The sequence below is a fragment of the Equus przewalskii genome, chromosome 3, assembly GCF_037783145.1.
Source record: "Equus przewalskii isolate Varuska chromosome 3, EquPr2, whole genome shotgun sequence".
Taxonomy (NCBI): Eukaryota; Metazoa; Chordata; class Mammalia; order Perissodactyla; family Equidae; genus Equus; species Equus przewalskii.
The window spans coordinates 107,833,357-107,853,866 of NC_091833.1; the positions used below are offsets into that span (position 1 = coordinate 107,833,357).

At 42.1% G+C, this 20,510-nt stretch overlaps 1 protein-coding gene and 1 long non-coding RNA gene across 33 annotated transcripts in view; one reads left to right on the plus strand and one right to left on the minus strand.

Annotated features, from left to right (window-relative positions):
• The window catches only part of CC2D2A (coiled-coil and C2 domain containing 2A), a 116,039-nt gene that overhangs the window by 86,825 nt on the left and 8,704 nt on the right, over nt 1–20,510 (minus strand). For 29 of the 32 annotated variants that reach the window (XM_070613201.1, XM_070613193.1, XM_070613203.1 and 26 more), the window contains 3 exons: nt 19,181–19,310; nt 1,101–1,189; nt 669–770 (listed from right to left, as the gene is read on the minus strand). In XM_070613201.1, coding sequence (XP_070469302.1) covers nt 669–770; nt 1,101–1,189; nt 19,181–19,310 — 321 coding nt within the window. Of the gene's footprint in view, nt 1–668; nt 771–1,100; nt 1,190–19,180; nt 19,311–20,230; nt 20,348–20,510 lie in introns of those variants that run through there. The other 3 variants (XM_070613191.1, XM_070613208.1, XM_070613214.1) reach the window with 2 other exon arrangements.
• On the plus strand, nt 2,100–3,619 carry LOC103552568 (uncharacterized). Its single transcript, XR_545277.2, has 2 exons — nt 2,100–2,212; nt 3,417–3,619. It is a non-coding gene; the product is annotated as an uncharacterized lncRNA (long non-coding RNA).

Consider the following 20,510-nt stretch of genomic DNA (forward strand, 5'->3'; position numbering starts at 1 on the left):
ACCACAGTAGACATGCTTCCTAAATCTGTTTCTCCAGGCCTGGTTCCTTCCTCTATATGCATCTCTGGAGGAGCACACATTGAGATGCCCCAGCAGCACCGCAGATTGAACCACAAACCACCCCAGTGCATTCACATCACCCCCCATCTCAACATCAATAGCTTTCCATGGCTTGTAGAAAAGCATGAGGCTCCTTAGTGTGACATTCAAGGCCCCTTACCATCCCTCTATACTTTCCTACCACACTCTTATCTCTCTCTCTGCTACCCAGCAACATCCAGGGTTCCAGCAATGCTGACCCGTGAGACAGACCGGCAGTGAGATGGAGCTGGGGTCAAATCGCACCTCCTCCACGTACATGGTCCCTGACCTGGGGATGGCTTTGCAGTTGCTCTAGTCCTTGGTTTTCTCATCTGTCAAATGTGAATGAAAACAATGGTACCACCCCATGGGGGTATTGGAATAATGACATCTGATAACATGGGAAAAGACTTGGCAAAATGCCTAGCACTGAGTAGTACTCTACAAATAGTAGCTATTATAATTATTAATAAGCTAAATGCTGCTAACACCTCCTCTGTGCATAGCTCTGGTCTAGAAACTTTTGCCGGAAATTTTATATTCTGCTTCAGTCTTTGATCACAAAGTAGGGATGGACCATTTCTCACCTCTGTACCAAACTCAGTCTCCAGTTCTTTCTCACTGGGGCTTCGTAAGCGCCTGGGCCGAGGGGTGGGAATTTCCTGTAGCAACGCACTTTCTGCTTTGGACTAAAAGATCAGACAGAAAATTACTGCCACACAATGTCAGTAATGCTGTGAAAACCTCAGTCACCATCTTGGTGGAAAATAATCGGTACAAAATACATGCTGTACTTTAAGAGTGAAGAGCAGGTGAAATGGTTTAGAAGGATGACATTAAATTCTTCTTTAGGATAATTTTCATCTGTGTCAGTGTTAAATACTACATTAACATTGTAAGCATGAAAAACAAATTTAGCGGTATTCAAATCCAGGCAGTTTTGAGCAAACAGAGCCAGTGAGATGAGACCTGAAGTGCTGCAATCAGCACTGAGCACGTATTCCTGCGGTTTCTCTCACCCTTGCAGCTTGCAATTTCTCCCTCATGCGTTCCCTCATGGAAAATTCTGCAAAGCCTGTTCTGGAAGCTGAAGGAATTGGAGGTAAGCCTAAAAAAAATACGGGAAAATTACTTTAAAACACATTCTTTTCTTCCAAAGGGAAGGTTAGATTAAAAAATAACAAGAGAACGTAATTTTGTGTTGCAAATTTAGAACTTTACATAAACAAACATGAGATAGCGCTGACAATTGTCCACTTGACGTAATAAGTACATGTCTTGGCTTCTTTGAGGCTGATGGTGAACTCCTTCGTCCTGCCAGGACTGTCACATCCACTTAACTAAGAATGAAACGAATGACGCTTGGCTCCTCAAGGCACAGACACACTTACCAATTCAATTAGCCCTGAGAAGAAGACCTCGCATTTGCTGATTTGAGAAACAGGCCTGTCAGGGGAATGGATGGCTAACGAGTTTGGAGTTCAACTTTCAACAGCACTGATAACTTGAATCAGAGAAACTTTTTCTACAGGCCCAGGCCTGTGCCCTAGGCTATATCATGGAGACAATGTATATTTTGAACATATTATTAAGTATATACGTAAATACCATGAAATGTTGTGCAGCTACTTTGTGCTGGGCACTGTGATAGATGTGTTGAATGCATTTTCTCATCAATCTTATGCCATTCCTGTTAGGAGGACATGGGTGTTTGTCTCACTAGGTATTTTGAAGATAAAGACTCTGAGGCCCTCCGTGATATGTGACTGGTTCTACGATCACACACCTAGGATGTGGGATTCTTGGGATTTGGTCCCAGTTCTGTCATTCCCAAATGATCTAAACCATTATGAAAGAGGTGGAAATAAAACAAAGTGTTTGAGAAACAGAATATTATCATATGTGGAGCAGAGGGGCTCTACTGGGATGAAGTAGGAGATAAGATCACAGAAGGAGCGTGGGGTCAAGTTATGAGGAGCCTCTGATGTCACATTAAGGAGTCTGGAAAATATTCTCCATGCAGGGGGAAGTCTTGAGGAATGTGGAAAGAGGAGGACATGAATGTCAGCAGCATTTTCTGAAGATGCACCTGGGGTGGTGAGACACCAAGGACCTCAGCTAGGATGTCTTGGTGAGATACTAAGGGGAAGGAGTCAGTGGGAGTAATTGAGAAGTGGCCTCAAGAAGAAAAGACAATAGGACCCGGTGACAATAGGGAGGGGTAGAGCAGCGTTCTCACAGCAGCAGCATCTTCTGGGTGCTTGTTAGACATGCAAATTCTCAGGCCATGCCCCAGATCTACTGAACCAGAATCTGGAGATGGAGTGCAGAGATGGATGATTTAAACACACGCCCAAGTTGGAAGACCCCTGGTTTAGAGAAAGAAACAGAAGGTGAAGGTGTCTGAGGTTTTCACTGAGATGATTAGGGGTTGGAGGCTGCTGAGAGAGAAAGAGAAATGAGGAGAGAAAGCCAGACTGGGAGATACTGAAGTGAATTTGTTTGGATATAGGATGAGTCTGAGGTGCTGGCAGGATATGGAGTGTGTGCTTGTCCAGCACGCCGCACCCTGGGAAAGGGTCCAGGCCTGAAGATAAAGACTTAGGAAGCATTTCTACCTGGGCAAATGCTGCCGTTTTGACAAAGCCTTTCCCGAGGGAGAGAATGCAGAAAGAGGAGGGTTCTGGCACTTGTAGCCAGCAGCACTGTTAAGGGAGGAAGGCTAACAAGTGAAAGCAAAAGAGAAGACGACATTTGTTTAGAAGGTAGAGGGAAAAGTGGCGGAGAGAAGAGAATGAAGAAATGGCAGGCAAAAGCCTCTGTTAGCAACAAGTTTGCAGCTTCCCTCAGCAGCTGCTTTATGCAAAAGAAAACAACAGTCACGGGCTTCAACGCTTACTTCTGCAGCTTGGCCACTCGATTTCTTAAGCTGTGCTTTCTTCCTTTGATGTGTTAGAAAGATATAAAATCCTACTTATAGCAGGCTCCAACCATGCCACTTACTCATGCCTGTATGGAGGCATGAAATAATCATAGTACAGATTATAGTCTTGCATGTGTGGGCTGAGGTTCAAGTTCTTTAAGAGAATATCGATCAGCTCAATGAAATGGCCTTTGGCATTCTTTTTCAAACCCACTTTTGAAAAACATAAGTCATTATTTTCCATTTTAAAGGTCATGCAACCACAGAAGATCATATCCCTGTTAAGTATACTCAGAGGCCCAAGACTTTTCCTGGATCACATTTGTCACAGTTGAATTTACGGTTGTGTGGTTATCACATTGAATTTATATGTTTGTGTGGTTATCTGATGACTACCTGTTTCCTCCCCCAGGGTTCCTTGGTGCCAGTCACATAGGGAAGGTACATGGTAAGCGTCACTAAGTGTGTGTGGACCTGGGCAGAGGAAGGAGTGTTCTAGACTGGACCTCCTGGTGCTTGCCAAGCCTGTTCTCTGGCTGACCTTCCACCTTGCTTCTGCCCCCCACCAAAACAGCTCTTTTAAAGTTGACAATAAATGTCTTTGAACATGAAAAAGCATCTTGTTTATTTACTCCCCCTCCTTCTTTTTCTCAAGTTTACTTAAAACAGATACTACCTATCCATAGTTCACTTGAATAATTTTATAAATTATTCCGTAAAAGAGAGACACGATATTTTATTTAAACATAGTCTCTTCTGAATAAAGAAGCTGAAGTGGCTTCTTTAGTATTAATCTTAAAAATGTTGAAAAATTTTGAAATGGTAAAAAGTAGTTCTTGCCTGATTTTTTAACAAGTCCATGCTAATGAGAGACATTTAGAGAGTATAAAGATTCCCACATTCTGACCTGTACCACTAGTTGGTGAGGTGTCATTTTTGCAGCTGGAAGGTAACCAGTTTGAGGGCAAGGACTGTGTTGGTGACTTCTGTACCTGGCACTTTGTAGCACTAAATCTGTGAAGGAAAATGTGTAACGGAACCACGAGGGTGTGAGGGATATTACACTTAAAGAGGTATTTCAAACAAAATAAATGTAATCCTCATTTGGGTGAAATCAATGACGACGACAGCTATTTGTTAAAGATAATATTATACACGGGAAGCCATGTGTACTGAGTCACTCCCTTTGACGTAATAACAAATAGGGATTAGGCACTTTCATGTTTTTCTTGGTGGAACATGGCAAACAGTTTCTTTAAACAGTGAGAAATACTAAAGACCACGCTCAGAAGACAATGTTTCCCCAATTTATTGTCAGTTACTCCACTACATTACTAATCAGCTATGTGATCCCAGACTGTCTCTATTTTTCCCACCCTGTGGATAAGAACTGATTTGCAAGCATGAGAAAGGGTGTGATTTCACATTTACATGAAGAGGCTCTTTGACATAGCTAAGAAAACTAGGCATGAACAAAGTTTCTCTGGCATCAACTGCAAAGAGTGGGATGAAAATAATTTTTAAAATTACTAAAGATTTGATTTGGGGGCATGCAAGAACTTATGGATAATGAGAGAATTTCAAGACATTCCATTGACATATACACATAATGTCAGTTAGTGTGAAATATGGATTTCCTTGAGAAAATGATGCTTTCCATTGGAGGCAGCAGGGATCCTGTTGCCTGGCTTCCCAGCAAACCCATTAATCCCTAGGCTTCATCAGCCTCATATTTGCAAATGGCTTCCACATCATCTCTGTGCTCTGTCTCCTTTTTCCTATCACCCATACTCACTGGACTGCATTCTCTCTCCTTACAGGCATAATAAAATGGCAGACACCTTCCCCTTCTCTTTTAACCACTTCCATTACACCTGACCCCTCAGAAAACACAAGCACCTTCTAATGAAATATGCATTGCATTTTGAAATAATTTTCTAATCCTCTTTTCTTCTGTCCCCAAATTGATGTGATCTCGTTGTTTTTATGGAGAAATGGGTTTCTAAGCTCTTCCTCTGCTGTCTGGAATTCCGCCCCTCTTCCCCTTATTTTTTCAGAAATTCCCATACTGCTTGCTAGGCCAGTGTTCTGTGACTCTCATGGCCTAGACCAGGGCTCTTTATGTATCCCTGGGTTCACAAGGGCTTTTCAAGTTCTTGACACAAAATTAGAAATGGGGTCTTTTGGTTTGGATTTGAATTGGTATTATCTGAATTCACATGGATTGTAGAAAAGGTGAGCATGATCACGATTCTTGTTTAATTATAAGATTAATTAACAAGATTAATTACAAGATCCCTCTTCCGTCTTCCTACTCTATTAAAGAATATGCTTCTGAAAGTTTTTATTTATTTATTTACTTTGCTTTTTGTGATTAATAAATATTTACCAAATTTTACTGCGCCTTTATGTTTTCGTCAGTTATGCTCTACTGATAATTATAATAATAGCTCAAACAAAAATTCAATCTGTTACTATGGTGAGCAACGAAAGATTTTCAAGCATAGGAATATATTATTTAAAATTCTGTGGGGGAAGTGGAATGAAGGAGTTTAAGAAGAAAAGAGAAGGGCGTAAAATTTCCAGCTGTTCAGGGAAAGCTTGTTGATTATTTTTTAAATAGATGACGGTGGTCATCAAATCACTGGGCCATTAGACTTTTTTGAATAACTTTAAGAGTTTTATTTTAAAACATTAATATTTACAATATGCCCTAAATGAAATCTTTTGTAAATATTTAAAAGTATGATTGAAAAATCTTTATGGTAACTTGCATATAGGCATAATTCTCGCAGGGACTGTGGACAAGAGTTGAGAGAACACTGCCCTGAGCTGCTTTTCACTCCTGCCTCTCCTCTCCCCATCATAATCAGCGATCCCCCTGTTGTAAAATTCCAGGGATAGAATATAAATATGGAGTTGGGGGCTGGGTAGGGAGAGCATAGGACAGAAACCAGCTTGACTTCAGGAGAAAAAAAATGGAGCAGAGCAGAGGCAATGTCCTAAAGGCTTGAGAGGAACAATGGAAGGAATTGGACAATCAGGTGGACTGTCACCAACTTCTAACTGACTTCATGTGGATGTAAGAACAGGGATATCCTTTCAGCTGCAGTCAGCCCTTTGGGAACCCATGACTTCCTTGGGTGTCAGGCAGGAAAAACCAGGATGGAGAAAGGGCCCAAAGGTTACAGTGGTTGTCACTAGGGTGTAAGAAGGAGGGTGATTATTTTCTTCTAGTTCCTTCTCCTGATTTTCTAATTTTTATAAAATAGACCAGTATCAGTTGTGAAAATTTTACTAAAGAAAATGAAAGTCAAAACAGGCAGAGGACAGCGGGCTGTGCCCTGGGTTTTGAGCCCCAGCCTTGCTGATGGTTCACATTTGCTGAGGGGTCTGGAGGCACTTCTTCAGTCACTTTCTTCCTTTCTGGTTGTTTCTTTCATAGTCTCATTAACATTTTTATTTTATATTAACTGAAAACTCAAGAGCCTTATTCTGGCACATATGTCTCCTTCTGACTCAGTGGTGCTTGGACCTCGGGATTCTGGCTCTGCCTGCTGCCCCTTCCTGCTTTGTGCTTCAACACACCCCCAGGCTTGGGGGTTGTTATGGGCTGAACGTTTTTGTCCGCCCATAATTCCTGTATTGAAGCCCTAACCCCCAATGTGATGGCATTTGGAGGTGGGGCCTTTGGGAGGTAACTATGTTTAGATGAGGTCATGAAGGTGGGGCCCCCATGATGGGATTAGTGTCCTTATAAGAAGAGGAAGAGAGACCAGAGCTGTCTCTCTCTCTGTCCACCATGTGAGGACACAGTGAGAAGATGGCCATCCACTAGCCAGGAGGAGGGCTCTCACCAGGAACTGAGTTATTTTGCACCCTGATCTTGGACTTCCAGCCTCCAGAACTGTGAGAAATAAATGTGGTTTAAGCCATCAGTCTGTGGTATTGTATTATAGCAACTAGAGCTGACTGAGATAGAGATCATCGGCCTGGGCAGGACTGGACCTGGTCAGCCCTGCCTTTTCTCCTTGTGCTTCAGCATCACCAAGGTTGGGGAATAGGGCAAAGGGACTTCATACAGGACTGAGACTCTGAAAGGTGGCAGGGAACATCATAGATATATTTTGACATGAAAATTTGCCTAGGGTTGAACCTTTTACATTGCATGGGCAGAGTGGAAAAAAATGTAAACAGCTTTTGGGAGGGCCAGGAACTGTGTGAGAGATGCCAGGCTAACTGTGAGTGGTCTCAGAACAAAATTCGTGAACTCCCAAGAGGGGAAACAATATGTAAAGCTTCTGAAGTTGGAATATTTTTTGTGGGAGTTAGTCTCTGACAGGATACTATTATTCTATGGAACCTGGTTTTGGAAATGCTGGATTAGAGACTCTCTTCTCCACTTTTCAAGCACTCAACCTACAAATATTTACTGAGCACCTATTATGTGAACAAGGCAGTAGGGATATAACAGTGAACAAAACAAACATCCCCAGCTTCACTGAGCTGTTTTCTGGCAAGGAGGACGGACCACAAATGAATAGGGTATTGAGTGTGTCAGATGGTGATAGGTGGTATGGAGACAAATAAAGCAGGAGGCAGGTAAGGAGGGCCAGGAGGGAGGGGTGTATTGTAGTTTTAAGTAGAGTGGCCAAGGAAGGGCTTCCAGGTGACACTGGAGCAGGTGAAGCAAATGAGGGATCAAGCCACACGGATAGCTGCAGGATGAGCATTTTAGTTACAAGTAATATCTGGGGCAAATACTCTGAGATAGGGCCATGGCTGATGTGAGACCAGAGCAGAAAGAGGGAACAGAAGGGGTGGGAGAGGTAATACTAGGATATCAGGTCATAGAGATAAGGGGGAGACAAACTGTGTAAGTCATCCTATAGAATGTGGATTTAACTCTGGGTCAAGCGAGAGCCACTGGAGGATTTGAACGGAGGGTGACATGACTTTATTTTTATAAGACCACTCTGGCTGCTGGGTTGAGAATGAGGGTGAGAATGGAAGCAAGGACATCAGGTTGGAGGCTGTTGCAATACTCTACATGAGCACTGAAGGTGGCTTGGATGAGAATGGTAGTAGTGGAAGCAGTGAGAAATGGTCACATTTTAGATCTATTCTGAAGGTAGAGCAAACAGGACTTATTGATAGGTTGGATGTGGGCCAATGGAAAGACAGGAATTAGGGATGACTCCAAGTTTTTTGACCCAAGCAGTAGAAAAAAATGAGATGTCCATTTAGTGAGACGGGAAGATGTAGGAGAAACAAGTAGGGGTTGGGAGAAGGAGATCAGAAGCTCAATTTCAGCTGAGTAAAATTTGAATTGTCTCAAAATAGATCATAGACTTAACTAAATGTAAGAGCTAAAAGCATAAAACTTCTAGAAGAAAATATAGGAGAACATTTTCATGACCTTGGGTTGGGCAAAGAATTTTTAGATACAATCCTAAAAGCACAACCCATAATAGAAAAAAAGTGATAAATTCGACTTCTTCAAAATTAAAAACTTTTGTACATCAAAAGACATCATTAAGAAAATGAAAAGACAAGACATTTACTTGGAGAAAATATTTGCAAATTATATATCTGATAGAGTACTTATGTCCAGAATATATAGAGAACTCTTACAACTCCATAGTAAGGCAAAGAATCCAGTCAATGAGTAAAAATTTAAATAGAAATTTTACCAAGAAGACTTACAAATGTCTAAGCATATGAAAAAATACTCAATATTATTAATCACAAGGGAAATACAAATTAAAAGCACAGTGAAATACCACTATACACACAGTATAAAGGCTGTAATTAAAGACAATACCAAATGTTGGCAAGGATATGGAGAAACTGGAACTCTCATAAACTGTTGGTGGGAAAGTAAAATGATACAGCCACTTTGTAAGACAGATTGGCAGTTTCTTATAAAGTTAAATATAAATTTATCGTATGATCCAGAGATTCTACTATTTCTCAAGAGACATGAAAGCATATATCTACACAAAGACATTTTGCCAATGTTCACAGCAGCATTATTCATAAAAGCACCAAACTGGAAATAATGCAAATGTGGATCAACAGGTGAGTGAATATATAAACTATGGTATATCCATACAATGGAGTATAATTCAGCAATAAAAAAGGAACAGAATGTGGATACATGCTACAACATTTATGAATTTCAAAAAACATTATGCTAAGTGAAAGAAGCCAGACACAAAACACTACGTACTGTATGACTCTATTTACATGAAATGTCTAGAAAAGGCATATGTATAGGGATATAAAACAAGTCAGTATTTGTCTAGGGCTGGGAGTGAAAGTGGAGATTAACTGCAGATAGGCATACAGGAACTTTTTCGGGTGATGAAAATATTCTAAAACAGGCAGGGCCCTGGACTGGTTCGTTTGCTTATCAAAGGCGTGCTGCAGGCTGGGCCCTTTGCTGTGTCTAAGAACCGGCTAGCCCAGTAGGGAGAGTCTCTCCCCGGCCAGAAAGGTTTTTTCTTAAGATGTCAAACATCATAATATCAAGAAAATAAAAAATTTGTAGAATACAAAGTACTATTTATTCCTGTTTTAGTGCTTTCTTTAGTCCTCCCGGTACTGTGTGAGGTAGTGAACTCCAGTGTTGAACTTTTTGACATTTCCTACACTGTCCCGTTATGTGTCCTCTGACTAGAATGTTCTTTCTCTTCTCCAGCTGCTGGGCTCCAAGGTAACTCCCAGGAGCCAGCTCCTCTGGGAAGTTCTCCTCCGTGTCTCATTCTGTACCTTTAGCATGTGTTTCCTGGGTTAGTCTCCCCAGGTCTTGATGACTTTTAAAAAGGATGCCTAAAATAAATGATCTGTTTGCTTTCATTTGCATCAAATTTCACCAGATTCTGAACTTTCTTTTCAACCAATACTGAGAAATTGGCTCTGAAATGATGCTTTAATCAGAGAAACTAACACAAATGAATGGAAAACAGATGTCAGTAATGAAGAAATTTACATTCACAAGAAACTACTTAACATTAGATAGTTACTCCCTTAGGAGATGGTGCAAGTTGGAGTCATGGAGGAATCTGTGTGCCTTTTTATTAGATGTTTATTTGATTTGGAACCAGTGCCTGTTCAGCGAGATGCATGCTTTATTTGGAATGTCATGACCATACATATATTTGGATAGCAAATTAGAAGCCACAGCTGTCACTGCATGGATTTGTGCTGCTGTTAACTAGGGAGGTGGCACCTCTGGGTGTGTGCCTGGTGAGTGGAGGAGGCCATATAATCAGAGATGCTGGTATCTGAGTATCTGAATACAGTCTGACCTTGACAATACTTGGAGCTCTGTAAGAATGCTTCAGTGTAGAGAAGGTCACAGGTTCAAGGTGAGGAGCTGGGTCGGTAACACCAGGGGGCAGGCTGGACACATGAGTGGTTTGGTAAATAGGAAGGCAGGAAGGAATCAAACATCTGGATCCAGGTAAACAGATCTGGTTGGAAGGATATGGTGGGCATGGTGGTGGGGCGGTAAGTGAGCATACCTAAGCCAGAGCACGGCCTTGAGTAAAAAGCAGAGGCCAGCTTGAGACATCTGTTCACCCAGTAAGCATCGCTGAGTGCTGTCTGTGAGCCAGTGCTGTGCTGCGCAGAGCTGAAAGTCAGCTTTACCCTCAAGGATGTCTAGTTTAGTGGAGAGGGGAGGCTGTGTACCAATAAAAAGATGACTTCAGACACTCACATGGACACAGGGCCGATGAAGCTAGAAAAGGTCTACTCAGCCCTGGGGTATACACACACTGGGCATAGGACAAACTTTCCAAAAGGGGTGATATGTGTACTGATTTCTGAAAGGTAGGTAGCTAGGCTAAGACAGATAAATAAACCAAAGCCCCAAATAGAGAGAGATTTTTCTAGGTGGGGAGAGTAAGGTGGGTGATCTACATGAGTGTCATTGTCTTGAGAAATAAAAGAGGCACAGCCAGACCAACAATCTTGTGAAGACCCTAAGTTGCTCTATGCTCTAAGCTGGCTCTATGGCTTCTGGGGGCCCTGGGAGCCACTGTCCATAATGCTGGTTGTAGCATTGCCATTGTCTCTTCTGTGGGCAACTATAAGCCATTAGCTTCAAAGACCAGGGTTAAGGTTTTATTGTCATAACAGCTGCATGAAGCAGAGACTTTTATGATCCACATTTTACAAATGAGGTTTCTGCGGCTTAGGAAGATTAGGTCATTCCCTAAGGTCCTATGGCTGAAAGTAGTAACAAACAGTAGTGAGTCTGATTTCAGAGTTTCTATAGGTTTCAAGGAATGTTTGCTGACTTGAAGTGTTTATTTCTCTTAATATCTTGGGCAAATAATGGTCTTGGACTTTCAATCTCCAGAACCATGAGAAATAAATTTCTGTTGTTTATAAGCCTCCCACTCTATGATATTCTGTTATAGCAACCTGAATGAACTAAGACAGCAAGAAAAAGATGTAAAAGGCATCCAGAATGGAAATGAAGAAGTGAAATTATCTCTATTTGCATATGGCATGATCTTACATATAGAAAACTCTAAAGATTCCACCAAAAAACTTGCTAGAACTAGTAAGCAAATTCAGCAAAGTTGCAGGACACAAAACCAACATGCAAAAATCCGTTGCGTTTCTATGCACAAACAATGAAAAATCCAAAAAGGAAATTCAGAAAACATTTCCATTTACAATAGCATGAAAAATAATAAAATGCTTAGGAATGAACTTAACCAGAAGGTGAAAGAGTTGTACACTGCAAACTAGAAAATACTGCTGAAAGAAATGAAAGAAGACACAAATAAATGGAAAGATATCCCATGGTCATGGATTGGAAAACTTGATCTCATTAAAATGTCAATACTACCCAAAGAATCTACAGATTCAATGCAATCCCTATCAAAATCCCAATGGCGTTATTTGTAGAAATAGGAAAATTCATCCTAAAATTCATGTGGAATATCTAGAAATACTGAAATAGCCAAAACAGTTTTGAAAAAGAACAAAGTTGTAGGTCTCACATTTTCTGATTTCAAAACACATTACAATAAAAAATGTAGCAGTAATGAAAATTGTGGTACTGGCATAAAGACAGATATATAGAACAATGGAATAGAATAGAGAATACAGAAATAAACTCTCACATATATGGTCAAGTAATCTCAACAAGGATGTGAAGACCACTCACTGGGAAAAGGATGGTCTCTTCAACAAATGGTATTGGGAAACTAGATAGCCACATGCAAAGGAAGTTGAACTCTTAACTTATATCATATACAAAAATGAACTCAAAATGGATTAAAGACCTAAATATAAGAGCTGAAATTACAAAACTCCTAGAAGAAAACATAGGAGAAAGCTTTATGACATTGAATTTGGCAGTGACTTCTTGGCTATGACACCAAAGGCAAAGGCAACGAAAGCGAAAATAGACAAATGGGACTACATCAATCTTAAAAAGTTTTATGCATCAAAAGGACACAATCAACAGAGTAAAAAGGCAAACTTTGGAGAAAATATTTGCAAATCACATATCTGATAAAAGGGTTATTATCCAGAATATATAAAGAACTACAACTCAATAGCAAATATGAAACAGGTAACTGGATTAAAAAATGAGTAAGGGATAGACATTTCTCCAAACATGATATACAAATGGTCAACAAGCATATGAAGAGGTGCTTGACATCACTAATCATTCGAGCCCTGCAAATCAAAACCACACTGAGGTGTCACCTCACACTCATCAGGATGGCTACTATTAAAAAAAATGACAAGAGAAAATAAGTGTTGGCAAGGATGTGGAGAAACTGGGACCCTTGTGCATTGACAAAACAGAAATGGCAAGAAATAGGATATATTGGAGCATATGAGGAAGCCATTTGGTGTAAACCTAATTCGGCCTGACTTTGTTTTTTCCAAAAGGGCCTGACATGGCCATTGAGCAGGCATTGTATATCTGCTTTAAAACATTTCCTATGGCAAGAACAAAGGCCCTTGAGATAAAGGTGCAACTTCCCCCCACATTGGCATTTCCTTAAGGATTAAGCATCTTTCCTTAGGCTAGGAACTGATTGCTGTGCTTTCCTGTGACCACCCAGCTTGAGACAACAGACCTGCCACCCTGCTGTGTTCACTGAGACAGCAGACCTACCTGCTGTTTCCGTCAATCGCTGTGCCGAAAGAGCAGTCTCGTGACTATTGTAAAAGGGACATTTCAATCCTATGTGAAACATCCTGTTTGGGAGTATATAACCACTCTGTGCACTCCACTTCTTCGGTGCCCTTTCTTCCTTCGGGAAGAAAGGCCCTGGGCCATGGTCCTCAGATTTCAGCTCAGAATAAACTCTCCCAAATTTTCATTTATAGATTGGTTATGGATTATTTTCGTTGACAGCATTGTTGGTGAGAATGTAAAGTAGTGCAGCCAGTACGGAAAAAAGTATGGTGATTACTCAAAAAGTTAAAAATGGAAGTACCATACAATCCAGCAATCTCACTTCTTGGTATATACCCTAAAGAATTGAAAGCAGGATCTTGAAGAGATGTTTGTACATCCATATTCATACCAGCATTACACACAACAGCCAAGAGATAAAAGCAACCCAAGTGCCCACTGAGGGATGAATGGATAAGCAAAATGTGACATACACACACACACACACACACACACACACACACTGGAATATTATATTATTCTGCCTTAAAAAGGAAGGAAATCCTGTCACATGCTACAATATGGATAAACCTTGGAGACAGTGTGCTAAGTGAAATTAACCACTCACAAAAAGACAAATACTGTTTGATTCAACTTATATGAGGTATCTAAAGTAGTCAAATTCATGGAAACAGAAAGTAGGATGGTGGTTGTCAGGGGGCGGGGGAGGGGGAAATGGGGAGTTATTATTTAATGGGGACAGAGTTTCAGTTTTGCAAGATGAAATAGTTCTGGAGATCTGTTGCACAACAATGTGAATATAGTTAACTCTACGGAACTGTACGTTTAAAAATGTTTAAGATGGAAAATTTTATGCACGTGTTTGTTTTTTTACCACAATTAAAAATAAAAATATACATATTCTGGCAAAGACAAAAAGGAGAAAAAGAAAAAGGATACTTGAAACGAATGTGGCAAAATCTTGAATCCTTGAATCTGGTGATGCATGGACGAGGTTCACTGGATGTTATCTACTTCTGTGCATGTTTGAACTTTCACAATGAAAAATAGAGGCCCCTGAAGGTATTAGTTTGGATCATTAGGACTTGGCCCTTGCCTTGGTGACATTTCATTTATTTTGAGAATATCAAAAGCTATTTTGGTAAACATACCCATAAAGCCTTAATAGAGGGGCTGGAGAGTTGTTAGCAGAGGAATAAAAATTGTGTTTCCTGTTTCACTGGAAAGAAAATAATAAAAGGGGTAGAGGAGAAAATGTGCCTGAGTGATGAAAATTCCTTTCTCCAAAAAGCAGCCAGCCTGCTTGAACTCACTGTACACCATGTTCCCCCAGTCCATGTTCTCACAGCCTAGCAGAGCAATGACGTGGGGGACAGTGTGGAACATAATCTCTTATCCTTTGGCCCATCCAGCTTCACTGTAACCTCTTTAATCAGCTGATTCTACCACAGGGCTATCGAAGCTGAGAGGGCAGGGCCCTGTGTGAAGCATGTGCTGTTATGCCCAGGCAGAGTTGTCCAATAAATGTTTATTGAGCCCCTACCAAGACCAAGCACTGCTCTAGGCACTGGGGTTAAGGTTGAGCAGTGAATGGAGAAGACAAAGTCCTGCTCTCAGGGAGCTTCCATTCTAGTGGAGCAGACAGTCGACAAACAGCTACCTGGAGCATGCCAGGAGATCATGCGTGCTCTAAAGGAAAACAGGTCCAGGGGAGAGGACTTAGTAGTTGATGGGGTGGGAAGGCACTATTTTACACAGAAGGTCAGCCAAGGCTTCTCCAGCCTCCGCCTCTCCTCTGACTTTCAGATCCCCGCTTGGATATCCAAAAGGCATCTCAAACTTTGCATGTCTTTTTCCTGATTTCTATCCCTAAACCTATTCTTTCTGCCATCTTTCCTTTCCATAAATAGCAACTCCATTTTCCCAGGTGGCTCAAATCAAAAAGCCGAGTCATCCTTCCCACTTTCACAACTCCTGCTCAATCAGCAATAAACCCTGTTGTCTCTACCTTCCAGATACCCAGATTCCCACCAGTTCTTTCCATCCCATCCACCACCACCCTGGTCCCAGTCCCCACCGTCTCCCACCTGAATTGTTGCGTTGCCCTCTACCCGGTCTCTGTGCTGCTTCTGTCCTTGCTCCTCTCAGAGTCAACTCTTAGCACAGCAGCCTTCAGCCTGAAGTCTGACTATATCATTTATCTGCTCGAACACTCCCATGGCTCTCATTTTGCTTGGATTGAAAGTCTAAGGGCCCACAAGGCTGAGTACAATTCTCTCCTCCCTTCTGATTTTATTTCCTTCTCCTTCCTCCTTGCTCACTCTGTCAACCACTCTGGCCTCCTTGCTGTTTCTTAAACAGACCCAGCACACTCTTGCTTTAAGGCTATTTTCCTCAGGGATCTCTTGTTTCCTTCAGGCCTCTGCTCTAACATTGTCTTATTGGAGAAGCCTCCCCCTGATGACCTTTTATAAAATAGCCACCCTTCCTCTCACTTCCACTGCGGTCCTGTCCAGCTTCTTCTTTATCTTTCTCCATAGCTCTTCTCACTAACTGCCATGCTGTATATTTATCATGTTTATTTCATTTGTTTTTTCTTTTTCCCTCTCATCCCCTCACTGAAATATAAACTCTGTTGGAAGTTCTAGGGCATTATATTCTTGCCCCTATTTTGCAAATAAAGAAACTGAAGTTTAGGGAGGTGGAGGAACTTTCCCAAGTGAGTAAGGAAGTAACAGGTAGAGACTGGTCCTCACACTTGTCTGATGCCAAAGACCATGATATTAACTGCTACAACACTATTGCCTTTCAGCCACAAGCTTAATAAACAGATGGGTGGAGAGCTTCCCTTGGGTGGGCACTGAAGTCTCTGAATGCTCAGGTGGTCAGCAGGCATTCAGAGGCCAGTAAGCAGTCAACCAGAGTGGAGGCAGATTGCAGGAGAATGGAAATACAATCGGAAGTGACCAGATTGCATAGGGTCTCAGGACCCAGAGCAAATAAAAGAGTGGACTTACGTGATGCTTATTACAGATTCCTGAGTAGAAAAGTGACATAAAGAGTTTTAAAGAAGGATGCATGTAGTGGTTTAAAACTATGTTCATAAATTTCTTTGACACACCAGCCTTTACAAGGTGGAGCCTAATTTCCCTCCCCTTGAATGTGGGCTGGACTTAGTGACATGCTTCTACCAAATGGCAGTGGTGTGTGATTTCTCAGGCAAGGTCATAAAACACATGGCTGCTTCCACCTTGCCCTGGATGTAGTAGGTGTTTTCTACACACATTTGTGTGTTTCTAAGCCCTCTGTCTGATACCCTCTTTCCCCGACACTCTGCCACAGACTCCTGCACACCCATCAGGCTGAGTTTCTCTATAGACCCCTGTGCCCCCTGCTCCGCCTATCTCAGGTCCATACTCCATGCTGTTATTCTCACAGCCCTCTTCATTCCTTATACTTGCCTGTCTCTTGTTATAATGTGCATTGACACACATTAGCCCCCCTTATCCATGGTTTTGCATTCCATAGTTTCAGTTACCTGCAGTCAATTGTGGTCTGAAAATATTAAATGAAAAATTCCAGAAATAAACAATTCACATGTTTTAAATTGTGTGTGGTTCTGAGTAGTGAGATGGAATCTCGCTCTGTCCTGCTCTGTCCCACCCTGGACGTGAATCATCCTTTTGTTCAGGGGATTCATGCTGTAAACACTACACACCCTTTAGTTACTTAGCAGCCATTTCATTATCAGATTGACTGTTATGTGTCACAATGCTTGTGTTCAAGTAACCCTTATTTTACTTAATAATAGCCCCAAAGTGCAAGAGTAGTGATGCTGGCAGTTCAGATATGCCAAAGAGAAGCCATAAAGTGCTTCCTTTAAGTGAAAAGGTGAAAGTTCTCGACGTAATAATAAGGGAAGAAATAAAATCATATGCGGAAGGTTACTAAGATCTATGGTAACTTTTATTACAGTATATTGTTATAATCGTTCTATTTTATTATTAGTTATTTTTAATCTCTTACTGTGCCTAATTTATAAATTAAACTTTATCATAGGTATGAAGGGATAGGGACAAACATGGTATATATAGGGTTCAGTACTATCCTCAGTTTCAGGCATCTACTGGGGATCTCGGAACATATTCCCCGTGGATAAGGGTGGGGGGGGGGAGCTACTGTAATTAACAAAACCTGTTCTGCTCTCTTGAACATGTGGCTGACTTTCTGCTGGTCTTCACCTCTCATTTGGGGCTGATATCTGGCCACACAGGCTTCTTATCCACCAGGCATCTCCACCTCCCTCCTAGGGATGTTTTCTCTACATCTTGGCCCACGAGTGCGCCCCAATCAGCAACAGCTTTCAGTGCTCCAGGGCTGCCCAGATGCCGGCTGGTCAAGACTTTGCTCAAGCAGGCAAATCTTAGCTTTGTATTGTTCTCCTCTTCTCCAATCAGAAACTGTGCTTTTTTATTTTTTATATTTGGACTAGTGCATAGATTAAAACTCTTATCTCACTCTCAAACACCTTAATTACTGTGCATTTATCTAATAAATAATAAAATAAATAAATAAAATAAATAATAAAATATTTAAAATACTTCCTCATCCTTTTTTGATTGGATCCTCAGGCACCCCCATGGTGGTAGTGTACAGTATTTTCCCCATTTTAGAAATAAGGAAAGAATCCACTTTTCATTACGCCACAGAGCCTTTATTTCTGATTACCCACTCTGACATTTTTGCCTTGATTTTAAAATAACTACCTAAATGTTCAGTAGTGTGCCCCTGCAAAATTCATATGTTGAAGCCCTAATCCTCAATGTGGTGGTATTTGGAGATAGAGACTGTAAGGAGGTAATTAAGGTTAAATGAAGTCATATGGTGGGGCCCTGATACAATTGGATTAGTGTCCTTTTAAGAAGAGACACCAGAGAATTTGATGGACTCCCCCACCCTCCTGCCCAAGAAAAGGCCATGTGAACGTACTGAGAGGTGGTGGCTGCCTACAAGCCAGGAAGAGAGGTCTCACTGGAAACTGACACTGCTGGCGCCCTGATCTTGGACTTCCAGCCTCCAGAAAGGTGAGAAATAAATGTCTGTTATTTGAGCCACCCAGTCTATGGTATTTTGTTAAGGTAGCCTGAGCTAAGATAAGTTATAATCTTCAAAAATGAATAAGTGGCAACTGTATGGAATAAAGCTTGGTTCTGTTTCACTAACTTGTAACAGCTCTGATGTATCACTGTTCTTCGATGGGAACTGCATTTTCTCAGGGTTGGACCTCAGATGAGCTTGCTTCTAAAGCCCTCTAAATTCCAACAGTTACTTTATTCCCCAGCTCTGCTACAAGGAAATAGGGCAACAATTGTGTCATAATTAGGTACCGATTGGAAAGTGTAACATACTTCTCGACTTGTCTAATCCACTTTTCATGAAAAGCAACAAGTGAGGGGTAATCATTTTCCACACCAGGAGCAGATAATTAATGATGTTCACTGTACTGGGGAAGAGCAAATGCTGTAAATACAGGCCAAGGTTCTTGGAGGAGAGAAGGTAGAGTGTGTGTGTGTATGTGTGTGTGTGTGTGTGTGTGTGTGATAAGTGCAGAGGTCCTCAAGGGGCAAGGTAGCCGAGCGCCTCAGAAACTCCCTCACGTCTTCCAACATCTGAGTCAAGTCCCACTTCACTGACACACAGGCCTTCCTAACTCTGTCACCTTCCTTTGAATTTTTATATATTTGATTATCTGCACCATTTCTATTTCAATTAACACTTCCAAGCTTATGTGGTTATATAAATATGTCCTGGAGCTATATGTTCCGTCTCCCAGACAGATGCTAACCTAGAAAATTAGCCACAGAGTTGGGGTGAAGTGTGGTGGAGGGCAGTGGCGTATATGAAAAATAATACCGGTAAAAACCCCCATATTGCTTTATGCTGATCACAGTAGGCGGTTAATAAATCCTGGGTCAACTGAACTGAGAGACACTTACTCCTCGGGCCCCGTCGGGTTGGCATGCTCAGGGGGCGAGCGTCAGCGTTGGGATCTTCGTGCCCAGGCTCCTTCTGGTCGCCAAGATGGGACTTTTCAGACACCATTTCGTCGGGGCCAGCAGTCGGCAGCTATGGGCAGATGGTCAGAGTTGTGACTCATGGGGCTGTGGTTGACTCAGTTCTTTTCTTAGGATGAGGTGGGTCACTTAGCGAAGGGACAAGGCTTTAATCCGATTAAATCCAGAGAATTTTGCTCCCTGTCACCTGAGTCACTGTGGTCACCCCCTGGGAAGTGGACCAACCCAGAGTTTCTCTAGGAGATTTCTCAGGAAATGACCGAGGCACCCTCAAATAAAATGAATATTTTCACTTTTTCTAGGTATAATGTGTACAGTTCTGCAGAAATTTGAAGGAAAAGGGAAGCAGCAAAGTCACAATCAGCCCATTAGTTCCAAACTCCAAATCATTTGGAAACAGCTGCTAATGTGTCTCTGGATAATTCTGGGCAAATACTGCGTCCACCTTTGGGGGTCCCCAAGAATAAATAGCCTCCGGTTCCTTCCCAAACTCTCAGAGGAGGGGTGGCGGGTGAGAAACCCTGGTGGAAGCCACAGGTGAGTGATGGCCCTTGGGGCCAGACAAAGGCCTGCCTCCAGACTCAGTTACTGTGGCACTCTGGGCCAGTTCCTTAACTTCCTGTGCTTTGCTTTGTCATCTGTAAAAGGAAAATAAAGGTGGCCCATTCCCGGAAGTGTTGCTAGGTACCAGGCATTGTGCAAAGCACAGAGATTCTGATTTAAATAAATAGCCTGGGGTAGACCTGAGGCATCTAATTAAAAAAAAAAAAATTCCCATGTTATTCTGAAGTGCCGCCTCTGGATTTCTTGCCACACCCCAGTGACTGCTCCTTTGTCTGCGATCAGGGCTCCTGTGTGGGTTGCGTTAACAAGGTGATGCCTAGGAACTGCAATGCTTGTATTATATTTTCCTCTGCATCCCTGCCCCTTTCTCCTGTTCAGTCCAAGCTCCACACCTCTAGCCCAGCTCACCACTGCTCACTGTGCCCGTGGTCTTCGAGCTAAGGACTTGAAAGCTTTTCATTTGCATTGGATCCTCTGCTGTCTTGGTGGGCCCCCTGGCCCTGGTTGCAGAAGCCCTAGCTGACCCTGCAAGAAGGTGTTAAACACCCTGAGTGGCTGGAGGGACAGGCCACGTGGTCAGGCAGCGCCTCCCTCCCCGTGGGCCCTCCCAGGGGCGGCTCCATCCTAGAAGCAGAAGGCAGCTCCTCTGCCCAGCTTGTCTCAACGGGAGCGTGCTGGGCAAGGTGGG